This window comes from Macrotis lagotis, chromosome 4, assembly GCF_037893015.1.
Source record: "Macrotis lagotis isolate mMagLag1 chromosome 4, bilby.v1.9.chrom.fasta, whole genome shotgun sequence".
In the NCBI taxonomy this organism is placed as follows: domain Eukaryota; kingdom Metazoa; phylum Chordata; class Mammalia; order Peramelemorphia; family Peramelidae; genus Macrotis; species Macrotis lagotis.
The window spans coordinates 249,011,383-249,039,064 of NC_133661.1; the positions used below are offsets into that span (position 1 = coordinate 249,011,383).

The following is a 27,682-nucleotide window of genomic DNA, read 5'->3' on the forward strand; positions in this document are numbered from 1 at the left end:
AAGAGGCTATAAGGCTGAAATATCCATCTTTCTGAGAACAACCTTGTTAACCAATGTGACTGCTGCATCTCCCAGGATGGAAGGTGAAAGTGAGCCCAAATTCTGGGTTAACAGACCCAGCTGTGCTGGTTTTAATCTCTATCCAGCCAAAGGGACAAGTTGAAATATTCCTATGACCCTGTCCCTTGAAGCTGCTGGGATCAGTGCTAAAAATCCCAGTCCTGGGTTAAGAGTGCACAAAGAGCAATCAGCCTCTGATGTAGTGGGTGACTGGTCCAGGGACAGTGAGTTACAGTCATTCTCTCAAATCACTGTGAGGAATAGTCAGTATCTGGTACTAAGAAAAGACAATTGTGCTTTAGAAGAAAAGCCTGGGGAAATGCCATACATTTGGGTGACACCCAATGAAACCATCCTATTAATGAAAACAACTAACATTGTTATAAATAAAAATAAGATGCTATATGGTTATGTGTTTGACATAGGCAAAAAACTTAACTTTTAAGAGAAAAAAATACAAGGAAATTATATTATACATGTATGTTTATGTGCATACTTTTTTCCCCTACAGCAATATAATGGTCCAAGATAATTTTTCTAAACACACTCAAATGGCATCCATAGGTTTGGACTTTGTTTCCCTTAAATGCAATCAGGTTTCTTTCACATCCAAAAGCCCATTAACAGATTTAAGGTAGCAGAGGATTAGTGAGGGGGGCAGGGGAATACATCCAGAGGCAAAGCAGTGAAGGAAAGGTTCAACATTCTTCACACTCAATTCCGGAAAAAGTGTGCTTGCTATTCACACACCAACATGTCTGAAACTCATCACTGAATACAAAGGGTGCTACTACCAGAAGTGTTTTTTAATGTGAGACTTCCAGTATTTTCCTACCTAGAACATGAAATTTAGAGTGGAAATAAAAAGAAGTTAATACATATACACTTCTTCAGCAGAGAGGAACTGTGAACTCAGACATTAAAAGAGTAAGTTTCGATTTTGAGTTGTTCACTCCTTCCCTTTTTCCATCCATCTCATTTTTTAAAATCCTTAACCTACTCAACATCATCTGTTCCCCAAGGCTTCTTCCTCCTCCCTCCCTCCCTTCCCCAAGGATCTCCCTTAGCAAGCAGCAACAGCTCCCTCAATGAAGTTAAAGTAATAATCCCATTGCTACCTTTTCTTCTTGCAATTTGGGTGGAAGAGAATATTAAAGAAGCCTAAAATGTAGTAAAAAGAGTATGGGACCCCTAAATACTACATGTTGGATTAACTGAGAGATTGCTTCCATATCTCTGAACTTTATCCCCTAAGCCACTGTAACTAGTTTTCTCCCTCTCTCTCTCCCACTCAACTGAATTTACGTTTTTTAAAAAAGCATTTTTTCTAATCATTAATTTACAAATTGAGAGAAGATATTTTGTGCTATTTGCCCCAGTTAGTTTTTGCTCCAGAGAAGCAATTAACCCGGGCATTGATATTTCTTTATTATGTTTCTGGACTTTACTGAACCTAACATTCCTCCTGACATGTATTTGTCCTCATGGGGGGGGGGGGGCACGGAAAGAGAGAAAGGAAAATCTTATTATGCAAGGGTATTCCATCTCTAATAGGATAGTCTAAGTGGTACAGTGGATAGGCCAGGCCTGTGGTCAAGAGGATCCTCTGAGTTCAAATACTAGTGTCAGATACTACCTGTGTGACCCTGGGCAAGTCACTTAATCCTATTTGTCTCAGTTCCCTCATCTATAAGATGAATTTTTTTTAGGTATCCTTTGGTTTCAAAGAAGATCATGCTATCTGGGGCGGTGATGTCATGACAAATACATGAATTGAATTTGAGTGAGGGGGCTGCTCTGTTAAGTCACCAACTTTCACTTTCTCCTCCAGAGTCATCTGGATCCAGTAGCCAGATATGAAATCAGCAGGATTAGAGATGGCCTTGGATGTGAGGCAATCAGGGTTAAGTGATTTTGCCCAAGGTCACACAATTAGTAAGCATCTGAAACTGGATTTTGAACTCCCATCCTCCTGACTCCAAGGTCAGTGTTCTATCTACTGCACCACCTGGAGAAGGAAATGGCAAAATCATTCTATTACCATTGTCAAGAAAACTCCAAATGAGGGTCGCAAAAGAACAGGGCACAACCTGAACAAAAACATTCCAAGGGGAAACAATGTTCCTTCAATATCTGAGAATAAGACTAAAGTGCTATTCCTCCTGCCCCCTCAGTTGTCAAAGTGAAATTGATGTTGTAAGTCATATGAATTTAAATGACTTAAAAATAAATTGTCCATGTCATCAGAAAGCAGAAGATAAAGTCCCTGGTTTACTTATTCTCTCTCCACAAAAAAAGTTTTTAGACTATTCTCAGCACAGATTAAGGCTAATTATTTTCTGGGCACAAGGCTTCTATACATATGACCTAGAAGACTAAGAAAGATATAGCCTCCAGGTTCAAAGTTCTGAATTCCAGATGATATAAATTCTTGGAAGTGACAACTCTCAATTCTTTTCATAGCCAGGAGCATGGAGATCAAGGAAAGAAGAAAGGCAAGTTCAAGATGAGTGATTGGTATAATGAAATTGATGTAATTAAATTTCAGGAAGGTGAGTGATTGATGTTAAAGGAATGGTTTAGCAATGTTGGGGGCATGTGGTTCATAGGGAATTTAGAGCAAAAATCTTGTGCTTTTGGGGAGGCTCTCCAGTCCTTAGGGACTCAGGGAAGTGAGAATGCTTACTCAAATGACACCTTGACTGTGTAGTAATCATGGCAAAATAAACAATATAGTGGAGTTAGAAATGTCAGCCTAGTCCTTGATCCTTTTCCCTGACATTCAAGACATACCACAATATAAAAAACCACTTGAACTTTTCAAGCCTCTGACTTATACTATTACCCCCTCCATGTACTTCACTGTAAAGCTAGATTAATCCTATTGTTCCTTTCCCTGAGAACATATACTGTGCTCTTTTGTCTCTGTGTTGGTTTCCCTCTTTGCCTGAGATTCCTACCTATTCTTTTTAAAAAAAAGTATTGACATATTCTGTTTTGGATACAATAGACTGTTCCCAAACACTAAATGGCTTCATCCATTCAAAAACAAATCAACTAAACCAACTAATGTAGTATGTTTTAGTTTCTGTCTCTATTAACTGATAATATATAGAAAGTCTTTTTCTTTTAATCTTTATTCACTTTGATTATTGTGTTGGGTCTTTGTCTCTGACCCATTGTTATAGTCCCCTGGATATACAATATACTGTTCTTTGAGTTCTGCTTTCTTAAACCAATTCTTCTCATATTTCTCTAAATTTCTCAGATTTGTTATTTCTCTTACAGGCAACAATAACTCATTATATTCATATACCATAGATGATTCAGCTATTCTCCAATCACTTAGCACATATTTTGTTTCTGGATTTTTATATCATTATGAATATATTGCTATGGCTATTTTTAAAAATTTACTTTTGGGTAACATACCCCTTTGGACTGTAGACCCAGTAAGTCAAATTCAAAGTATTCAGTCATTCAGTCATTTCAGTTGTGTCCAACTCTTACTGATCTCATTTTTGGTGATTCCTTGTCAGAGATACTGGAGTAGTTCACCATTTCTTTTTCCAGTTCATTTTACAGATATGGAATTGAGGCAAACAGGGTTAAAGGACTTACCCAGGGTCATACGACTAACAACTGTCTGAAGCCAGCTTTGAACTCATGAAGATGACTCTTCCTGATTTCAAATCCAGAACCACTATGCCACTTAGGTGACTTGAGTCAAAGTTACTCATTTTTTTAAAATCGAACTCAAATACCACCTCCTTCAGGAAGTCTATTGCAGGGGCAGCTAGGTAGCGCAGTGGATAGAGAGCACTGGCCCTGGAGTCAAGAGTACCTGAGTTCAAATGTGACCTCAGACACTTAAGAATCACCTAGCTGTGTGGCCTTGGGCAAGCCACTCAACCCCATTTGCCTTGCAAAAACCTAAAAAAATATAGAGAGAGGAAGCCTATTGCAATTTCTATTCTTTACTCCCTTCCCTTTCAGAATTTATCAAGCATTTTACAATAGTATACACTATAGTTATCTGTATTTGAGTTATACTTTCCTATCCCCCCACAAATATACAATAAACTCCATAGATAAGGGAAGAAATCTTGTCTTAATCTAAACTACATTATTTTCCCCCAGTGCTTAGTAGAGTGCTCTACAAACAGTAGGGTCTTATAAGATGTTTGTTGAATGCATAAATGAATGAAATCTAAATATTATAATGATCAGTATGTTCCAATATTTATCAGATATTTGTTGAGAAAATAGAACATATGAGATTCATGATCAATGCAATCTAACCAGCAAAGATTTTGCTTCTCCTCAGATCACTCTGTGTCTATTTTGCATATATCTCTGTCAATGGATTATGCCTCCCCTGGCTAGATTGTAAGCTCTCTGAGGACAGGAAGTATTCATTTCACTTTTGTCTTTGCATCCCAGGGTTAGCACAGTGTCTAAATCAAGAGTAGATGCTTCACAAATGTTTATTTATGGATGAAAAGATGAGTCAAACCGGCCCAGGCCCTATTAAAAAACTTACAGTCTCTTTGGAAAGATCTTTCCATACTTCCAGAATCTGTGATTTCATTAGTGTGGGTAATTCCTCCATTGCAGCCCACTAACCTCTACACCTCAGCAGATGACATTCTTGATCTCACAGAGTAACCACCCTGTAGATCAGGCTTTCTCTCCAAACTTCCCAAAGTGGGGGAGAGGACAGTGTGTGTATGTGTATGTGGAAACAATATAGAAATAATTATGTGCAAACAAGATAGATATAGGATAAATTGTCAAAGATCAAAAAAAGGAATTTAGCATTTAGGTAGTGTGGGAAAAGTTTCTTGTAAAAAGGTAGAATTTAAGCTGGACCTTAGAAGGAGTCAGGGAAGCTATGAGACAGATAAGATAATAGAATGTTCTGCCATAACTAGTCCTTTGGCATACTGTACATGCCAGCACTGAAATTAACTGTTAATTAATTACTTGAACAGAAGAGTTTCAAATAGAACGATTCCTCCCTTCCCCTAAAACAGCTTTTAAATTAATCTTTAGCAGGAAAACACCCTACATCGAACCCCTCAGGACTATTTCCAGGGTTTTACTCTTCAAAAATCCATAAGGGATAAGAATTACATAAAAATAACTGATACAAGATAGAATGTCAAAGTCCCATAAGAAAGGGACAAACAACAGGTCAGAGGAGGAAAGAATCTATTCTAAATGAGGGGAGGGGTGAGGAAATCAGGGAAGCCTTCATGAAAGAAGTTTCCTTTGAATTGGATTTTAAGGGAATTGGACAGACTGAGCCCAAGGAACATCCAAGAAGGAACATGGGTAATGCCACAGAGAAAACATTTGGCCACCTCAGTTGAAAATAATAGACTAATTTGAATGCCCCTTCAGTGTTAACTAATTTTATTTATTCAATTCAGTATTCGTTAGGGGAAATTGCTAGTAGTCCTGACCTATGTCTTGCTACCAGAGGAGAAGGTGAGGCTGATGACTTTGCACAATTCTGTCTCCCTTGAATATACTTCATTTGGAAATCAAGACATCACCCTCCTGATATCACTATTTCTCTAAAGATCAAAGGGCCACCACTACCACTACCACCATCACTACCAATATGTAATCACTTATTATGTGCTTACTATATACAAGGTGCTTGCCTGGATGATGATGATAAAAAGACATGAATTAAACAGCTCCTGCCTTCAAAAAAGTTTACATTCTACTAGAAAAAATATGACATGTGCATAAATAATTAGAATAAAAAAATTAAGTAGAGAGAACTAACACCTGAATGCCTAATTTGTCTTGAAAGGAGAAAAATTATTCTGAGAGTCAAAGATAAGATGAGAGTACATTATAAGCATGGGGAATGACTTTGTGTCAATGTACAAATATACAGAAGCAAAAAATAAAATTATCAAATTCTGAAAATAGCTAGTAATTTAGCTGGAACTCTGAGATTGTGGGGGTTGTAGCAAACAAGCCTGAAAAACTGGAAATGGTTTTTTACACTGGGTAAGATCTTAGATGCCAAACTGATGAATTCATAGTTCATCCTCTTAGTGATGGATCATCAGTAGAAGTCATTGAGAATAAAAGTGACATGATTGCATTTGGGTTTTATGAAGATTCTTTTGGGCATTGTAGGGAGGATATATGAAAAGAAGATGTAAAACACACACTTTCAGTTGGAAAAGTGTTTCCTGGGTCAGGACAGAACCAGAGTACCATCCTGACAATCATTTACTAGCTTTGTGGTCCTTAGCAAGTGACTTAACAATTGAGTCTCAAAATCCTTATATGTAACTATGTGAATAATAGTATTTATTACCTACTTTATAGGAAGGAATAGGGTGATACTCAAATGAAATAATCTGTGAAGGCTTAAAAACCAAATGGTGAAATTAGGACTTTATTACATAGATAAATACAGCAAATGAAGATTTTTGAGTGTGAGGGATGGCATCATGATCAGAATTGTACTTTGGGAAGGCTAGAGTAGTTGTAGAACAGATTGGAAAGGAAGAACAAATAGGAAGGAGATTAGTGAAAATATTACATTATTCAATATGCGATGAATGCAGCATAGTTAAAAGATTATACAATTTATTTATTTTTTTTTTTAGGTTTTTGCAAGGCAACTGGGGTTAAGTGGCTTGCCCAAGGCCACACAGCTAGGTAATTATTAAGTGTCTGAGACCGGATTTGAACCCAGGTACTCCTGACTCCAGGGCCGGTGCTTTATCCACTACACCACCTAGCCACCCCTTAGATTATACAATTTAAATCCTAGTTCTGAATTTGTGACTGGATAAATCCTTCAACCTTTCTGAGCCTCACTTTTTTCATTTATAAAGAGAAGTTAATCACTGCAGTACTTACCAAAACTATAGCCATATGAATTACATTATTATCTATAGGTACTGATGAAGTAACTTAAGTTGACAAGGATGAGAGAAATGAAGAGGAGGAGATGCTTTGGAGAGATATTTTGAAGGCATAATTGATGGTTGTTGTTGAGTACTTCCAGTTGTGTCTGAATCTGTGACTCGATTAGGGATTTTCTTGACAAAGATACTGGAATGATTTTCCATTTCCTTCTTCAACCCAGGATCACACAAATATTAAGTGTCTGAGGTGAGATTTGAACTGAGGAAGATGAGTCTATATCTATAGACTCTATCCTAGCTACAGAACTATAGACTCTATCCACTGTGCCACCTAGCTGCCCTTTAAGTGATAATACATGAAAATTAATTAGATTGGTTAGAGTGGGAAAAGATAGGTAAATTGAAAATAAATCCCTGAGTAACTGGAAGAACACCAGTGCAGCTAAGAGACATGGAAAAGTGAGGAGAAATAGCAGATGTTATAGTAAAGATGAAGAATTCGATTTTGGACGCATTATGCTTGACTTGCCAATGAGACAACCATTTGTAGAATGTAGGCTTAGAGTTCAAGAGAGAGGTCATGGGTTTGGGATGCTGGGTCTTAGTTTTTTCATCTATAAAATAAGTTTGGTCGAATAGTAGTTCTTAACTTTTTCTGTGTTGTGGACCACTGTGGCAATCTGGTAAAGTCTATGGACCCCTTCTCAGAATAATGTTTTTAAAAGCATAAAATAAAATAACTTGAGTTTCAAAGGCAACTAATTAAACTGAAACAGATTATCAGAATATTTTTAAAATATTATTAAAATAAATTTAAAAAATAAAGAGTATTAAAAAAAATCAAACAAAGACAAATTCATGGACCCTGAATTAAGAGTCCTCAGGCTGAATGATCTCTTAGGTCCCTTTAAAATCTAAAATTTTATGATCTCTAATCATCAGCACAAAGGTAATAACTGAAGCTATAATTGTTCAATAATTGCAGTTGTGTTGGACTCTTTGTGACTCCATGTGGGGTTTTCTCAGCAAAGATACTGGAGAGGTTTGCATTTCTGTGTCTAGAAGCTGTAGAAGTAGATGAAATCATAAGGGTAAAGATAGAAGAAATGATAATCAAGAATAGATTCCTGAGGAGTCACCCCCATTTATGGGAAGAAGAGCAATGTAGATAAGTAACCAGGAAGATCTCATCACACAAGTCACAGGAAGAGTTTCTAGAAAGACAGTCATTAACAAAGTCGAATGCAGCAAAAAGATCAAGAATGATAATGATTAGGAAGTTGTTGGTGAGAGTCAGGCTCTAAGGAACTGAGGAATGAGTAAGTAGGGAAAAAAAGAGAGGTATCAAATAAAGATTGTACTTCAAAGATATTTAGTAGTGAATGGAAATAGAGAGACAGTACATAGGTAAGAGAAATGAGCAGGGCAGAGGAAAGACTGTTTTAGTGTAAGAGAGAAATGATTATATTTGTTGGTAAAGGGACTGAAGCCTATAAAGGATCCAAGAAAGAGGGAAACGGTGAAACAAGTTGAAGGGGACCAGAAAGGACTGGATCAAGGGGAATCATCAACATTTCAACTACTAAATGACTGCTCAAGGATGATGTTTAAGTTAACACATTTTTTTTTTTATTTAGACTAACTCAAGACATCTCTATACCAAATGTTAGTTTGGCTGTTAGTTTAGTGATTCTTGGGGGCAAAACTCCAATTCTTTCATATTTCAAATGAAACAAAAAACTGAAGGCCCAGAGAAGTTACACAACATATTCATGGTCACATAGTTAGTAGTAAGTTGAATCTAAAACCCTGTCTTGACTATAAATCCAGTGCTCAAACAGAACTTCTAGGATCTAAAACATTGCTATATTTCCCAGGGGATTTAAAAAAAATCTCAGTAATATAATTGTAGAAAGCTTGGTTATTAAAGCAGAAGAAAAATGCATTCTAGAGTATTGTGGTTGCTTCTAGATACAAACCATATTTCCATAGAAAATCTTTGCATCTGAGAGGACGCAAGAGATGAAAAGGGAAGAAAATCCTTCTCCTCCTCTGATGATAGCTCTCAAACAGCCAATGGTCTTCAGAGAAACTGATAATGCTTGAAATAGAACTGAACCAAAGCAAGGTTCAGAGAAAAGTGAAAAGACCCGGAATGGTAGGGGAGGGAGGTGAGGAGTGACAATAAGCTATCCATCCTATGCAAAGATGGTGCTACTAACTTGTCTCTAATAATACTATGTGACCTGGAAAAGTCTCTCAATCTCTCAGGGCTCTAAGTAATTCTCCAAGATTATAAGTAGCAGAGAAGGTGTCAACCTGTACCAGTAAGGAATTTCCTCACCTGGAAGGTACCTATTCCAATGAAATCCTCAGTTTCTCAAGAGCCAAGAAAAATTCTTGCTGGAGTCAAATGGTTCAACATCAGAGATGGTTACAGATTTTATTAGTGGAAATGACAACAAAGAGACTTCCATCCTGCAGATGAAAGGGGCTTGCTCCTTAAGAGATTGATAACTCCTTGAGAGCAGAGTCTATTACACTTTTTTTATTTCTATCCACAGTATTTGTAACCCTTAGCATATATTAAGAGATTATAAATAAAATAATTATAATAATATAATAAATATAAAAATAAAAAATTTAAGACAGTTATCTATTCATCATAGTGTGCTAGGCAGTAAATGATTCTTCTTCCCCAGTTCATAACAGGACAGCTAAGTGGTGCAGTGGATAGGGAAGGCCTGGAATCAGGAAGACCTGAGCTCAAATTCAGCTTCAGAGATTTCCTAGATGTTGTGACCCTGGGCAAGTCACTTAACCCTGCTTGCCTCAGGTTCCTCATCTGTAAAATGTGCTGGAGAAGAAAATGCAAACCACTGCAGGATCTCTGCCAAGAAAATTCAAAATGGGGCCAGAAAGAGTTGGATACCATTGGAAAAGACTGAACAACTACAACAAATTTATCATTATTTATAGGTTCAGCATGTAAGTTACCTTTTTTTTCAAAAGTATAGATGGATTTGAGTTGATTCATTCAAACTCTCTTCCCATCCTCACCTCGAACTCTATTACAAATATTAAATCTTACAATTCAAATAGAAGAAAAGCTCCTTAAGAATAGATTTTTCAATTTCATCTTTATATTATTCCCCAAATGCCTGGCTCACAATAGGCACTTAAATCTTTTAGAAATTGAATTTAAAATAAATGTACACACACATAATGGCTATTAGTTACTCCTTCTATATTATCTGCCCTTATTTACCTATTCATCATGGGCATCTATATATTTGTGTGTTCGTTTTCCATGTAAATAAAAAAGCAACACCAAAAAACTCTTGAGACTAATAAATAAGGTGTTGAAATCAAAATGGAAAAATGCAGTATTTCAAGGATGGGTGGAGAGAATCTGCTCCCTAAAGGAACAGATTGAGAGAGTCTCTGCCAACAAGGTTTGAGACAGAAAAAGAATCTGAGTCAGGAAGAAAAAAGGCCAATGCTATTCTGAAGAATTGCAAATTAAAAACCAAATGTGCAATATTTGTTATAATTGTTGGCCATGCTTCACTGACTTTAAAAAAAAACAACACTCTAACACAGTTGTGCTTAAGCCAATATTTACCTAGCTTATCAGCTAGTTTGGGGTAATTTCTTGTACTCAGATTGCACACAGAAAATCATTATCTGTCTCAGGCATAGACTTGCTAAAGAATACTTAGAATGGAGATTGTTAACCACCCTGCTCTCTACCCTCAAGGCTGCCTGGTGTCATCCCAAGTTGGCAAGCCAGCTCCTGCTCAGCTACTACCTAGAAACTAACACTATTTTCTTTCTTAACAGAATCACAGAATTTCAGAAAGAAGTGACCTCAGTAGCCATTCAAAACAATGCACACTTTACATTCAATTTTGATCAATGTATAGCATGGAAACAATGTAAAGACTAACAGACTGCCTTCTGTGGGGTGGGGGGAGGGAAGCAAGATTGGGGGGGAAAATTGTAAAATTCAAAAAAAAATTTTTTAAAATCCACACTTTTAAAAGAATTCCCCTCTACAATTTATCCAACAAGAGGTCATCCTGCCTTGCTTTGAAGAAGCTCAATAATGGAAAATTCACTATCAACCAATTAATCAATCTGCAAGCTTTTATTAAGCATTATTATAAGCCAGGTACTATGCTAAGTTCTGTGAATCCAAAGAAAAAGCAAAGCTGTTCCCTGCCCCCAGGAAACATTCTATAAATGGAGGAAAAACATTATGCCTTCTATATTACAGGGGTTAGGGGGCACAGCACCCCTGCAATCTAGAAAATTCCCATTCAATTTTTTTACCCTAACTTCATACCAGATCTGAATTATTATGGTATTTTATGCTTTTCTGAGTTCATAAACTTTTTCTGTGTCATCTACTGGCCTTTCCATGACATCTGTGGCTTCCATAAAACTCTCTAAAAATTTCATTTAATTTCTTATGTCTTCCTATGATATATCAAAATCACATTGGGAAAAATAATAATGTGGAAAGGATATCTGTACATAAAAAGTTACATGCAAGATAAATACCATGGAGATACAAGGTGACCTTTGAGACAGAGACATATAAACAACTGGGAGAACATTGAAAGGCTTCTTGAAGAATATGGCATTTGAATTGAGACTTAAAGAAAACCAGAGATTCCAAGAAGCAGAGATAAGGAGTGAGAGCCATACTAGATAAAGAGAACAGCTAGAACAAAGGCATAAAAATGGGGGACAACAGTGAGTAGGCCAGTGTCATTGGTTCATCAAGGGGGTAGAGGGAGTGGGGTATAAGAAATCTGCAAAGGTAGAAAGGCAATAGGCTATGAAGGGCTATAATTGGCAAAATAGGGAAACTACTGGTGTATATTAAATGGGAATTAGGTAGTGTAAGCATACCTTTGCTTTAGGAAACCAATTTTGGTGCTGTGTAAAGGATGAATGGAAAGGAAAGATTAGACTGGGAGACCCATTAGGAAGCTATTTCTATAGTCTGAGCAAGAGGCGATGAAGGGATGAGCCAGGTGATGGTGATATGAACGGAGATATGGGATGTATGCAGAAGATGTTACAAAGATAGAAGTGACAATATTTGACAACTGTTTGGACAAAGAGAAAGGCGAAAAGAGAAGAAAATGTGACCAACATTTCAAATCTGATGACCTGAAAATGATTTAAATGTAACAGGTTCAATTACCAAAAACAAACTAGATGATTTCGATTACATTAAATTAAAAAGCTTTTGCACTGTAACCAAGATCAAAAGAAATGTAGTAAATTGGGAAACAATCTTTACAACTAATGATTCTGACAAAGGACTCATTTCTAAAATATACAGAGAACTGAGTCATATTTTTAAAAAAGCCATTCCCAATTGACAAATGGTCAAAGGATATTCAAAGGCAATTTACAGATGAGGAGATCAAAGCAATCCATAGCCATATGAAAAATTGCTCTAAATCATTAATTATTAGAGAAATGCAAAGTAAAGCTTCTCTGAGGTACCACCTCACACCTCTCAGACTGGCCAATATGACCAGAAAGAAAAATGATCATTGTTGGAAGGGTTGTGGGAAATCTGGGACACCATTACACTGTTGGTGGAGCTGTGAACTCATCCAGCCTTTCTGGAGAGAAATTAGAATTACTAAATTAGAACTATACCCAAAGGGCAACAAAAATGTGCATACCCTTTGATCCAGCAATACCACTACTGGGTCTATACCCTGAAGAGATGATGAAAAAGGGTAAAAACATCACTTGCACAAAAATATTCATAGCAGCCCTGTTTGTGGTGGCAAAGAATTGGAAATCAAGTAAAGGTCCTTCAATTGGGGAATGGCTTAGCAAACTGTGGTATATGTATGCCATGGAACACTATTATTCTGTTAGAAACCAGGAGGGACGGGAACTCAGGGAAGCCTGGAGGGATTTGCACAAACTGATGCTGAATGAGATGAGCAAAACCAGAAGAACACTGTACACCCTAACAGCAACATGGGGGTGATGATCAACCTTGATGGACTTGCTCATTCCATCAGTGCAATAATCAGGGACAATTTGGGGCTGTCTGCAATGGAGAATACCATCTGTATCCAGAGAAAGAGCCATGGAGTTTGAACAAAGTTCAAGGACTATTCCCTTTAATTTAGGGGAAAAAACCAAATATCTTATTGTCTGATCTTGTTATCTCTTATACTTTTTGTTTCTTCATGATTTTTCTCTCATCACACTCAATTTGGATCAATGTACAACAAGAAAACAAAGTAAAGACTGACAGATTGCTTTCTGTGGGGGGTGGGGGAGGGAAGTAAGATTGGAGGAAAAATTGTAAAATTCAAATAAAATCGTTAATAAAAGGAAAAAAAAGAGTAACAGATTCAGAAAAGGGTAGGTTTGGGAACCTGGAGAAGGAGGGTAAATGGGTTCCATTTTAGAAGACTGAGATGCCTTTGGTACTGTAGCCTAGAAGAAAGACTAGGACAGGATGAATAGATCTGGTATATATCATCTCCATGAAGATGATATTGGACCCTAGCACATTCAACTTTAGGAAGTTTTCCTTGCCTCAGTGTTAAATTTGCCTCTTCTTCACATTGCTCCTAGAACTGTCTTTTGGAGACCCAAACAGCAATATCTCTTCTACATGAAAGCCCTTCAAATATTAGAATATAGGTTGTTGTTGCTATTTCATTCTTGAAGAAGACATGACAAAGAGGGTGATGCCATGACATGCACATGAATTATATTTGAGTGAGGGAGTGCTGTGCAAATTCACCAGTCTCACTTTCTCCTCCAGAACCATCTGGGTCAGGGGTGGCTAGGTGGCGTAGTGGATAAAGCACCGGCCTTGGAGTCAGGAGTACCTGGGTTCAAATCTGGTCTCAGACACTTAATAATTACCTAGCTGTGTGGCCTTGGGCAAGCCACTTAACCCCATTTGCCTTATAAACCTAAAAAACAAAACAAAACAGAACCATCTGGGTCCAAAAGCCAGTTATGGATCAGGATGACTGGAGATGGATATGGATGTGAGCGAATTGGGTTTAAGTGACTTGCCCAGGGTCACACAGCTAGTAAGTGTCAAGTGTCTGAAATTGGATTTGAATTCAGGTCCTTCTGATTCTAGGGCTACTGCTCTACCCACTCTACTACCTAGTTGCCCCTAACACAAGTATTAGGTGATACACATATCGCCATCCCAATCCATTCCCTTCAAATCTCTTCTCAGGGAGAAATAAGTCCTACTCCGTCAAGTAGTCCATATATGGTATAAACGTGAGGGTATTCACTATTCTGCTTGCCCTATTCTGGACATTCTCCAGATGACCCATAACATTTCTAAAATGGGGCACCTAGACCTGAACAGAATATCCAGATGCGCTTATCAACCCCTCATTCTTGGACAGTATCCCTCTCTTACTGCTTGCAATCACATAAGCTTTCCCAACAATCAAACTGATGACTCACACTGAGTTTGTAGGTTACTACCACCCCCAGATCTTTTTTTAAAAAAAAACTTGCTTTCCCTATCGTGTACTTGTGAATAAGATTTTTTGGAACCCATGGATCCCTATTAAATTCCATCTGATTCAATCTGGCCCAATATTTGAGCCTGTCAAGATTTTGGGATCTTAACCAAGTCATCCAGTCAACAAACAATTATTAAGGACCTAGTATTTGCCAGGCCTTATCCCAGGGTCATCCCTCCCAACTTTATGTCACCTGTGAAAGTATTATCTGGATAGAAGCATAGATAGAATATTCTGGCACTCTCCCCATTCTGCTTTCACACCATCCTTTGATTTTGTTCCAAGATATTGATGGAGGGCCTTGAGCCAAGGTTGGCACAAAGTGCTGGGTTATCTTCCTTTTTTTGATGAGGTACAAAATGGCACTCTCTTCCCTCCACCACCCCTCTCCCACCCACTCCTAATGTCCACCAGACGCTTGGTCTTTAGGGCAACACATACAACTTGGTGTATCACAAATTAAAAACATATCATGCAGAATCAAATTCTTTAATATTAAAAAATAGTCATTTCTTAAAAAGTAAGACTGCAGAGTGTTCATTTAGACTCTCCTTTGTGTGTCCTAAGTAACCACCTGTGAGTCTATTTCTACTCTTCATACCACCTCACCCTTCCACTCACATCTCTGCTCAGTTCATCTTAGTCTCCTTAATAGTTGTCCCTATTTTTCTTTTTATGATACTTTTTAGTACTTTTATTCTTCCAGTACTATAAAAAGAGACTGAACTTAAGAGGCAGAAAGGGTTGAGTTCAAATCATACTTCAGGCACTTGTTAGTATGTTGCTTTGTCTCTCAGACTCACTTTCTTTAACTGTAAAATGGGGATAATAATAACAATACTAACCCACCTCCCAAAATAGTTGTGAAGATCAAATGAGATAATATGGGTAAAATACTTTCCAGTCCTTAAAATGCTGTTATCTCATTTAAGCCACAGAACAAATCTGAGAGTCAAGCAAAATAGATGCTATTATCCATGGTATAATAGAAAGAGGACTGAATTTGAAGTGAAAGGACCTGGGTTTGAATCCCAGCTCTTTTACTTGCTATCCATGTGACCTTGAGACAGTCACTTCTCTACCTCTTGATCTCAGTTTCCTCACCTAGGAAATGAAGTAACTAAATCCAGACTCTTTCTGAGTTATCCTCTTGTCTTAGTCTAAGATCTTATTCTTCCCATTTAACAGATGAGAACACTAAGACACAGAGGTTAAGCAACTTTCATAGGATCAGATATTTAGTTTACAGATTAATAAATATATTGTGACTTTCACTGAGGCAGCTAGTGGTGGATAGAACGCTGGGTCTGAAGTCAGGAAGACTTAAGTCTGACCTCAGGCACTAGCTGTATGGCCCAGGCAAGTTACTTAACATGTTTGTTTCAGTTTCTTCAACTGAAAGATAATAATTATTATATTATTAAATATAATATTTAAATTCCTGGTACATAGTAGTCACTTTAAAAAATTATTCCTTTTTCTTCCTTTCCTAATTTCCTTACTATTATAGCAGGTTTGGGGTGGGAGATAAGAAACAAAGAAATATTAGATACATCCCATGCATTCAAGGGACTTACAATCTAGATAGAATTTGAGTCCAGAGTTCTACGTATTTCCAGCTAAAAGTTGTCCACTATTACCAGAATAAAAACAAACAAAACAAAAAACCCTTATGATTGAAGTCAATGTTAGGGCAATGCTTTTGCTCATCAAACTAAATTGTGATTTTTATAGATACCCTAGAATTGATGAATGCACTGAAGGCATCCTAGCAAGAAGTTCAATCCAAGAGACTCTTTTATAATTTAGCATTTCAGAGTCATGTAGGAATGTGAGTTGTGCACATGAAAAAGAAGCAAAGAAACGGTACTCTGTATGTACAAGTAATGACTTGTCATCAAGGCAGGACAACTTCCACAACACTCTAGTTATATTCATAAGATTCTAGACCACTAGGCAGAGTTCTGAGGACAACAGGTCAAGACAGCTTCCTTTCCTAAAAGTGAAAGCTATCCCACAAATCTCTAGGGGCTTGTTCCTGGTGGTCTCCTTAGAGAGTCTAACCCTGACTACCACTGTAGATCTATTGAAATGCAAAATGTAAATTCCAAACCTGTTTACTTTTAAGTGCAAACATCCTAGCAGAGTAATATTGACAGCCAGACCTCAACTTCCTATAAAATTAAACATAAATATAGAGGTGATTTTTCTCTTCTCAAAGCAGGTTGCTAATATTAAAACAGAGACTTTAATTGGATGACTGGGCTAGCTAGCCTCACAAATAAATCTGAAGTGTGTATTCCTTTTGACTGTCATCCAGGGAAGTTTTGTGTGTGTGTGTGTGTGTGTGTGTGTGTGTGTGTGTGTGTGTGCATATACTTTACATGCATATACTTTACAATATCTAGGGAAGTTAAATGTGTGTTTTGCAGCAAAACTACATTTAAATTTTTTTTTTATGGATAGATAAAACATTTATGAAGTCCTTACTATGTACTAGATAGGTAGTCAGATGATGAAGTGGATAGAGCATTGGGTTTAGAATCAGGAAGACTCATCCTTCATGACTTCCAGCCAGGTCTCAGATATTTGCTAGCTATGACCCTGGTTAAGTCACTTAACCCTACTGGTCTTAGTTCCCCCATCTGTAAAATGAATTGGAAAAGGAAGAAAGACCAGTACAGTGTCTTTGTCAAAAAACCCCAAATGGGATTATGAAAAATTGAATGCAACTGAAATGACTCAACAATATGTTAGACACTACTCAAAATTCTGAGAATACAAATACAAAGAAACCAGTCTGCCGAAGACCTCAGGAAGTCTACATTTCTCATTTGAGGTGGGGAAAGACACACATTAGAGGAAGCTGGAAGGGACAGGGAGCCCATGAAAGGCTAAGGTAGAAAGTTTCAAAGAGTCAAAAACTTATCCAGTATTTCTACATGGTGGCAGAGGATTTTCAACAAACATTTATTAAGCAACTACTATTTACTAGGCATGGTACAAAATGTTGATGAATAAAATGAGCATACATTCTACTGGATAAAAGCAGCATTATATAGAGATATACAAAATATATTCAAAACAAATATAGAATAATTTCTGGGATCCCAAAAAGTCATGTGTGGGAAGGATACCAGGGATTCTAAGAGGTGAAAATGAAGTGCATAGGGGCCCAGCCTTTTCCTGAGGAAGAAGCAAATTTTGATTTTTTTTTTGAGGTCATGATATCTTAAAGACCAGGGATGCTAAAATTGTATAATTGTTATATATGCCACCACCTATGGATTAAGGAAGAGGACAAGCACCTACTATGTACAAATCACCATGCTGGGAGATCAGATAAAAATGAAACTGACCCTCCCCTCAAGGAGTTTTCATTCTATTGGATAGAAATAACATGTATGTAATTATGCCAATATAAAATATGAAGAAAATAATTACAAAATAATTTCAGAGGACCAGTCTTACGTTTGATTTAATGATAGAACTTTTTTTCCCCCTTATTTAGTTTGGATACTTTCAGACTTCCAATTACTAGTCATCCTTAATTCCCCCTCTGGGAATCCATGTAAAGAAGAGAATGACCACTTGTCAAGTAAGCTGTAAAGGGGATATTTTGAGGGAAGCATGACTGGATCAGGTAGAGATTTTTATTAAGTCCTTTCTAGCTCTGAAATTCTGCAGTTTCCTGAGGACAAGGTGGTGATAGCTGGCATGAAGATCCACCAACCAAGCATTCACAGTCCATTGATTTATCATGGTGACCAAGATCATAGAGGGACTGCAGAAGAGAAGATAAAAGTATAAGAAAAAGTAGAAAATAGAAGGAAGGATGAAGGAAATTAAAAGAATACAAAGAGAGGGTGAGAAAATTAGTTTTTAAAATCACAACGGGCGGCTAAGTGGCTTAGTGGATAAAGCACCGGCCCTGGAGTCAGGAGTACCTGGGTTCAAATCCGGTCTCAGACACTTAATAATTACCTAGCTGTGTGGCCTTGGGCAAGCTACTTAACCCCATTTGCCTTGCAAAGACCTAAAATAAAATACTTTTAAAATCACAACACAGGACTCATCATCAAAAACCATGGGGTAATGATGAGCAGTTTGCTTGTTATCAATTTTATATGGCAGAATTATCCAAAATTCTTTGTTGTCCCACTCTCTGGCCTAAAAAAACACTGGTCACCTTCAAGAATACAGTCTGGTCATCCCTGATATTTGGGAGGCTGAGGTTGGTGAATCTCTTGAGCTTAAGAGTTCTGAATTATAGTGGGCTAAACCCATAATCAGGTGTCCAAACTAGGTAGTATTTATGTAGTGATGAGCCTAGGGGAAAGGGTCATCAGGGTGCCCATGGATGGGCAAACTAGCAGGTAAGGAACAGAGGAAGGTAAAGTTCCTATGTCGACAGATCTGAGAGAAGAGACCTGTGAAGAGCTCCTGCATGTGCAGCCTGGATGACATTCAAAGATGAAAGAAAGAAAGAAAGAAAGAAAAAGAAAGAAAGAAAGAAAGAAAGAAAGAAAGAAAGAAAGAAAGAAAGAAAGAAAGAAAGAAAGAAAGAAAGAAAGAAAGAAAGAAAGAAAGAAAGAAAGAAGAAAGGAAAGAGAGTAATAGAGGAAGGAATGAAGGAAGCAAGGAAGGAAGGAGGGAAGAAAAGAAAGGAAAGAGAAAAAACAAAAGAAAGAAAAAGAAAGGAAGAAGGGAAGTAAGAAAGGAAGGAGGAAGAAAAAGTCTGTGCCCTCCCTCAGTCTCCATCATCATCTTGACCAAAGAGTAGCTAAAAAATTTGTAGCTATCAATTACTGCCTACTGCCTTCAGATAGCTTACATTCTAATGACAAATGGTTATGACCCTCAACAGACCATATTATGTTATTGTTTTTGTTTTTGCTTTTTGCAAGGCAATTGGGTTAAGTGACTTGTAAGAATTAAGAGTCTGAAACCATATTTGAACCCAAGTCCTCCTAATTCTAGGGCTGGTGCTCTGTCTATTGCACCACCTAGCTACCTAGTAGACTATATTATGGATCTCAGGACACAGCTGGCCACATGTGCCGGATGAAGGAAGATTCTTTAGGGAAAAGAAAACAATGACTTTCTGCCTCTCAGCCTATCTTCCAAGAAGCAATTAGGAAAAGGCTGTGCACATAGTTGGTATTTAATAATTATTGATTGATTAACAGACTGAAGATAAAAAAAGGAAAACAGATTAGTTCAGAAAAAGTATCTGACCAAATTGAAAACTGAGTCAGAAATGGACTGATTTTGTTTCTCTCTCTGTCTCTCTGTCTCTCTCTCTCTCTCTGTCTCTCTCTCTCTCTCTCTCTCTCTCTCTCTCTCTCTCTCTCTCTCTCTCTCTCTCTCCTAGGAGTAGAGAAGTAGGGGAACAATTTCTTTCTTTTCAAAACAAGCAGCTGAACTCACACAATCAACCAGGCAGTAAGTGGTAATCATACTAGTTACCGAATATTGAACCTGAAAGGGCTATCATCAGGGACAAGAAGGTCCATATGGTTTGGTAGAAAGAGGTCTAGTTTTGGGGGTAGATGACCTGGACAGGAATCTCAGCTGCTATTTTTCGGATAAGTCACTTTGCCTCTCTAGTTGCTGAATGATCTCTCTTCCCTCTCCAGTTCATCTGTTAAAGTGATCTCTTTCTAAAACATAGGTCATAGGTCTGACAGACATGTCTCTGTCTGTCTCTCTCTCTCTCTCTCACACACACACACACACACACACACACACACACACACACACACACACACACCCCCCTCCAGGATACACTACAAAATTCCTGTTTGGTATTAAAAAGCCTTTCATAATCTGACCTGCACCTAACCTTTCCAACTGCCTTACACCTTACCCCAGCATTCCACCTCTCTGTAATTCAATGACCTGGACCCCTTACTGTTCTATAAGCAAGACACTTTCTCTTAATTCCAGGCAATTTCACTGGCAATCCCCCATACATGGAATACTCTTTCTATTCATCTTTATCTCCTTTGAGACCCAGCTAAAATCTCACTTTCTCCAGAAGAATTTCCTATTCCCCCTAATTCTGTGCCTTCTCCTATTATTATTTTCATTTTAATCAATGCACAGTTTCTTAGTACAAAGTTGGTTTCATGTGAACTTTTTGAGAGTCAGGACTATTTTTTATGCTTCCTTGTCTCCCCAGCACTTAGGCACAGAGTGGATGCTTAATAAATGTTTTTTATTGATTCTTTAAAGCTTAGTTTCCTTAGCTATAAGCTCCTTTTGGGTACAGATGATTTCTTTCTTTGTATTAGTATCCTCAGCAATTAGCCCAATGCCTGGCACATTTGTTTAAGGCTACGGTGATAATGTCTGACACCTCCTGACCCTACTTGGGATTTTCTTTGAAGAGATACTGTAGCTTGTCATTTCCTGCTCCAACTCATTTTACAGATGAGGAAACTAGGGCCAACAGAATTAAGTAACTTACCCAAAATCACAAAACTAGTAAGTGTCTGTAACCAGATTTGGTCTCAGGAAGATGAGTCTTCCAGACTCCAGGTCCAATGCTCTATCCATTATGCAACCTAGCCCCACTTCCCCCACTGGATATTTAATAAATTATTTTTACTTAATTGATTTTTAAATGGATGAAGTTTGATTAGATGATTTTTGATGTCCATTTTATCTCATTTTACAAATGAGAAAACTGAAGTGACTTACTAAGGTTACAACAGACTAGTTCGCTGGTCTTTTGAATCAAAACTTGCTATGCCACACTGTCGTTTTCAAATTAATAAATTAATATTCTAAATTCAACATTAATTCTTTTTCTAGTAACTAATTTGGCACCAATTCTCTCATTCTCTCTCTCTCTCTCTCTCTCTCTCTCTCTCTCTCTCTCTCTCTCTCTTTCTCTCTTCAAACCTATCCAAACCACATCTCAATCTCTCACTCTCTCACCCATATCCAATGAGTTGCCAAGTTCTCTATCACTTCCACTTTTGCTAACATTTCTTGGGTATACCTATTCCTCATCTCTAACATGGGCCCCCACCCTGGCATAAGCCTTCATCACCTCATGTCTGGACTAATGAAACAGCTTGTTGGATTATCTCTCTTGCTTCAGGAAAATTCATCCTGGATTTTTCAAATCACAGGTCTGACAATTTCATTCCTTTAATCAGTAAACTCCAATGGCTCCCCATTACCTCCAGGATCAAATATAAAATCAAATAAATAAATATATATATATATATATATATATATGTGTGTGTGTATATATTTATTTATGACATATAATAGAAATACAAATAAAAAATCCTCTGACTTTTAGAACCCTTCTTAACCTGGCCCCTTCCTACCTTTCCAATCTTACAGCTTACCTTTCATCATATAAACCATCTAGGGCATTAGGAAAGATGAGCTACTGTCTTAACAGTGGCCTGGCCAGAGATCAGTACAATAATCTACATTTTCTCAACTCCCCAGAAAACTGAAGCCAGACAGTGAGGGGGAAGATATGCAAATATGCCCTAAAAATGGCTTTTTTTTTTCTCACAAACTCATTTCAATGGCAGATTTTTGTGGGTCCTTGTGAGGACAGGACGTCATTATCAGGTACAGGACATATGCCACTAATTTTTTTTGGCTGTAAAGTATAAAAATACCCAAACTAAAAAAAGGCTTTTCTTTAGGAAGGAAAGATTCTTTAGCGCCTTTTTCCAGAGTGGAAAGGGGTAGGTGGCATTAAATTGAATGTCCTGTACAAATTTCAGTTTGAACAACACTGTGCCCTAGAAATCTGACTCTGCACTGACCCTGTAATATAATTCCCCTCCTAAAATAATAATAATAATAATATAAAATAATATCTTGTCTGTTTATAGAGCTTTAGGGTTTCTAAATATGTATTATCTCATTTTACATGTATTATCACAATCCTATAGGTAGATACTATTATTATTCTCCCTTAAAGATGAGAAAATTATAACTGAGTCACAGTTACTAAGTGTCCAAGGCAGGATTTGAACTCAAGTCTTTCCAACTCCAAGTTCAACATTCTATTCATGGCACCCTCAGATGCCCCAAATTATAGTCTTTAATGTTTTCAATAGCAATTATAAAGTACAATGTATAATATTCAATAGATTACAGTTCAGTTTAGGGAATGGAAAGAAGAAATTAATAATAGCTGAATTTTATATACAACCCTTAAAGTTTTGCAAAGCACTTTGACTATATTATTTCATCTGTGATTCAGAACAATCCTGTAATGTATATACTGCCAATTTTATTATTCCTATTTTGCAGATGAGGAAATTGATACTCAAAGATTTGGGCATGATCACAATGTTACTTAAGTGTCAGTGGCCAGATCTGAACCAAGTTCTTCTGATTTCTGGACATCAAGGAATGCTGTGCTTGGAATATCTTCATGAGTTCAAATTTGACCCTAGACACTTACAAGCTATGTGACCCTGGACAAGTCACTTAGCCTTGTTTGTCTCAGTTTCCTCTTCTGTAAAATGTGCCAAAGAAAGAAATGGCAAGCAGTTCTGGTATCTTTGCCAAGAAAACTCCAACTGGGATCATGGAAAATCAGACATGACTGAAAAACAATTGAATTAATCTTCCTAATTTTTAATAAAACACCTTATCCAAAAGTATTCTGGCTCTAGAGAGTTAATTTTGATTTTTATGAATATTTACATTTTAAAAGTCAAAGAAGACTGTAAATCAGGACTTTGTTCTATTTTGGAGACTGTTAAGATTTAAAATTGATAAAGGTATTATTAATAATACAAATAAAACTTAGAAGACTATTGAAGGTACATTTCTCCCCCCACCCCGGAGAATCAGTTTACATTTACTAGTATACCCCTGAGTCTACTATCAAGAATAAAAAATCAAAAAATATGAGAATGGAGGGGACTTGAGAGGTTGTATAGTCCAACCTCTTAAAACTACAGATTAAAAAAGACTACAGGTTGGAAAGGATTTACCCTAATTCACAAAGTAGGTAAAACCAGTTTGAGAAACTAACTATCACGATTAATAGCTGAATGCTCTTTATAATAGATTATTGCACTTCCTATGAAAAACAAAGTGACCTCTACTGGGTCACTTGCTACACTGCATTGAAGAATATAAACTCTTAGCTGTTGGTCAATAAACAACAGTATAGGAGATAGAGTGCTGGATTTGGAGGCAGGAAGACCTATATTTTAATCCCATCTCAGATACTTTCTAGCTGTGTAACCCAGGGCAAGTCACTTAACCACACTTAGTCTCAGTTCCCCATCTATGAAAAAACTGGGTTAAAGAAGATGATCTATAAGGGCCTTTCAATCTTTGAGTTCCTCTGATGCTATAAAGTACCGGTCTAGCCCTACTTAGACATTTTCTTCCAGTTTTTATATGATGACAATCAATGATGGAGAAGGGTATTAATTATATATCTGATCCTATTACCCTCTATCTGGAACTAGAACTTTTCTAAGAAGTGATGAAATCTTTCAGATGCTTATCTTTTTATATTCAAAGGATTCATCCTCAAAGAATGGTATCCTCCAGTAAGCTAAAAGACACAACTTTGCCTATAAAAAGTACCCTCCCAGGAACCCTTACATATCACCTCCAGCTTGGTCTTACCCCTATGTTATGAGGTTAATATCTACTGGAGTATCTCTTCCCAGTTGTTTCCTAGTCCCTAAAGAGTCAGCAACATGGTTAGGTTAGATTTTTCCCTTAAAGACAATAAAGTCATAGGATAAAACCCAAACTGTGTCTTCCTTGATAATGGTTTCTTGGTATCTGTGACTATATTGACATGACTTCCTGGCCACCATCTATGGGAATAAAAAGTCCGATCCATGGGAGATCTGTGTCCTATCACTCATTAGATGTCCCAATGACCAGATATGTCTCCATTTGGCAACAAAGGGGGAAAGCGGACATCCACTGAAAGTAAATGTTACTACATGATTACTGAATATTTCTGTTAAATTAGGACTAAGTAAATTTTGATGATAAACACAGTGCTCAGCACATAATAGGGACTTAAAAAATTCTTGCTGACTTGACTTTTGCTAACTATCAAACCTAATAATAGGGTATTAGTATCAGATAATCCCTGAAAACCCTGAAATCTTCATCTCCTTCTGCTTCTTTCCTTCATGGGGAGATACCCACTGAATCAGATTATCCATGCAGCTAGGCAAATGGTATTAAAAAAACAAACTTCAAAAAAAAATCCACAAAATCCTATTCTTGAAAGGGTCCACAAAATTCATCTAATCAAACCATACCCAAATCAGAAATCTTTTCTACAAAATACTCACAAAGTGGTCCTTTAACTTCTCCTAAGCCAGTCCATTAAATTATCTGACAGCTCTGCTAGGAAATTGATCCTTATGACTATTTGAAACCCCCCAAATAGGTCTAGTTCTTCCCTCTAGGTCCAAGAAAAACAATCTAATCTTTCTTCGAATTGGTAATGCTTTAAATCTTTTTCTTCTCCAAGATGAATTTCCCCTGTTCCACATATGGCCTGACATAATAGGGTATTAAATGATGACTTTGAGGGTAGGTGCAGGGAAGCAGAGAGATTATAGTAAATGGGTGTTAAAAAAAATCAATGGGACCAGGAGGTAGCTCATTAGGTCTCTAGTTCCAATCAATCTTTGGAATAACACTGTTTTCTTGAAATAAAAGGTCCTGAAATCTTTTGTCAAAAAGGAAATCCAGCCACATGTGGGTATTAGCAAAACCATCTGAGCATAACAAAGTTACGGTGGTTCATAGATACCTGAGGCTGGGGTGCGGGGCAGGCAGTTCAGGTCATTGCCACAGAGTAAAGATCTTCCTGGCATGAAAGAGGTAACTGTGATGATGTTGATGATGATGATAATAAGCCTCCATATTCTATGCTTTTCATTGGAATTTCATAACCATTTTCTTATTTGAGCCTCAGGGAGGTGTGGCAGATCAAATATTAACATCCCCATTTGACATGAGAAGCCTGGGACAGAGATCGTTCATTATGTGACTTCCTAGTTAACTAGTAATAAGAATTAAGATGAGAAAATAGGTCTCATGGCATTTAATTTTTTAGGAACCAAACACAAGAGGTAAAGAGGAGGCAGACAGAAGGGGAGACCCACTCACCTCACTCTTCACTGGCTGAGGCCTCTTCCCCAATTTCACTTCCAGGAAATGTAAGGGTGAGATCACGGCACCAATGTTACGGATGTCAGCGTACTTCAGCTCCTCTGCTGTCAGAGCGGTGCCAGGGAGTCCCGTCAAGGGACCAAGCCCTGGCAGAGCGCCCGCTGTCAAAGAAGGGTCTGGGATCTGCCCTGGCATCATAGCAGAAGGAATGACGCCACCGCCTAAGGGAGAGAAAAGTGAAATCCTGATCATCCCTCATTCAAGTGATGCTGACCCTGGGGGAACCACAAAGCACGGGACCTTAGTCTTCAGCAACTCCCTCTCATCATTTAAACAGCTTTTTAATCACTCCTTTGTAGATGCTTAAGACAGAAATCTCTCCCCACAAATCAAGGTCCTATGCCAAGAAGAAAACTAATTGCTGACAATTAAGAATGCTAAAGATTTAAACTTCTAAAATTATTCTACCATACAATTCAAAGAATTGAATCACTAATGGTGAAACCAGGCATGGTGGCAACTGAGTAGTAGAGTTTTGGGGGTGTGGAAGTGATGGGGTAGGGTGGGTTTCCTAGAGCCTCTCAAGGAATACATTCCTATTCTATTTACTTCTAAGACCATATAACTCCCTCTAATAAAGGAAAAAATCTACATAAAAGAATCATGTATCTGTATATGAGAAAAAAGAATGAGGGGGGGAGGAGTTCAAGTGAGGGTCAGAGGTGGAGAATGAAAAATGTGACTAACAGACCAGAAGTTTCCTAAGGGTAGGAAGCAAGTATATTCACCTTTTTAGTTTTCCCAGCATCTAACACAATGCATTGAACCTTCCAGTTGCTTGATAATTGTTGAAATGAATTTAAATGAACCGTCCTTTATGTCTACCCCTCTCCTACTCAGTAGATAGAAGGTTAACAACTAATACAATATCACAATTTGAGGTCAATAAGGATAAATAGGAGGGAATCAAGAATCATTAGGAGTTGAGAGAGTATAGAAAGGCAAAATATTTTAGTGCTCTCCATATGGATCTTTCTCTTTTCTTCTTTCACAATGATGCTCACAAGTTAAAAAAAAAAAAAGAATTCTAATGTACAAGGGACAGTAATGAAGAACGATTGACTCAAAATGATTCACTTCCTTGAATCTTATTTTCATCATATCTGGTATATTCTAGTTAGCAACGTCTGCCATTTTCTTTGTATAATTCTCTTTAAAAATGTCAGTGTGGCTGAATAAGCTGTGGTATATGAACATAACGGAATACTACTATGCAATAAGAAACGAAAAAACCTGGAAAGACTGTAGGAACAGATGCAAATTGAAATAAGCAGAATCAAGAAAATAATGTATATAGTATATGTGATGATCAATTGTGAATGACCCAACTCAACTCAGCAACCCAATGATCTGAGACAAGTACAAAGGAAAATGCTCTCCATATCCAGATAAAGAACTAGAGGACTCTGAATGCTGATCAAAGCAAATTTTCTTCAATTACTTTATTCTTTCTCGTGATTATTTTTCCCTTTTGATCTGTTTCTTCTAGAACTGAGATTAATATGGAAATATGTTATACATGATAGCACATATATAAACTATATCAAACTGTCTACCATTTTCAGAAGATAGGAAGGAAGAAGAAAGAAAAATTTGGAACTCAAAATCTTGTAAAAATGAATGCAATAGTATGTAATTGGGGAAAAAACAAATAGTATTAAACAATTGCAGGTATGAAAGGATCATGGGGTCAGAGCTGCTCCAATGGTCATCACTAGCCTGGGTGTGGGGGAAACAGTATTGTTTCTGAAGCAAGAGGACAAATTTTAGTTGTAAGAACTTGGGCAAGGGAATCTCAGTTCCCTTTTCTGTAGAAGAAAGATAAAAAGAGTTGCTCTACCTAATTCCCAGGATTGTTGTGAGGAAAAGGTGTTGTAAACCTTAATAGAGAGAGAGGGTCTATGCCCATGTGACTTCAAGAGACAGAGAATCCTCAGGTCAGTCAGTCAC

At 37.4% G+C, this 27,682-nt stretch overlaps 1 protein-coding gene across 2 annotated transcripts in view; it reads right to left on the minus strand.

Moving 5' to 3' along the window:
- The window catches only part of LOC141522329 (jun dimerization protein 2), a 95,048-nt gene that overhangs the window by 55,458 nt on the left and 11,908 nt on the right, over nt 1-27,682 (minus strand). For both annotated transcript variants that reach the window (XM_074235692.1, XM_074235693.1), the window contains exon 2: nt 25,670-25,893. In XM_074235692.1, the coding sequence (XP_074091793.1) occupies nt 25,670-25,893 (224 nt within the window). The remainder of the gene's footprint in view (nt 1-25,669; nt 25,894-27,682) is intronic.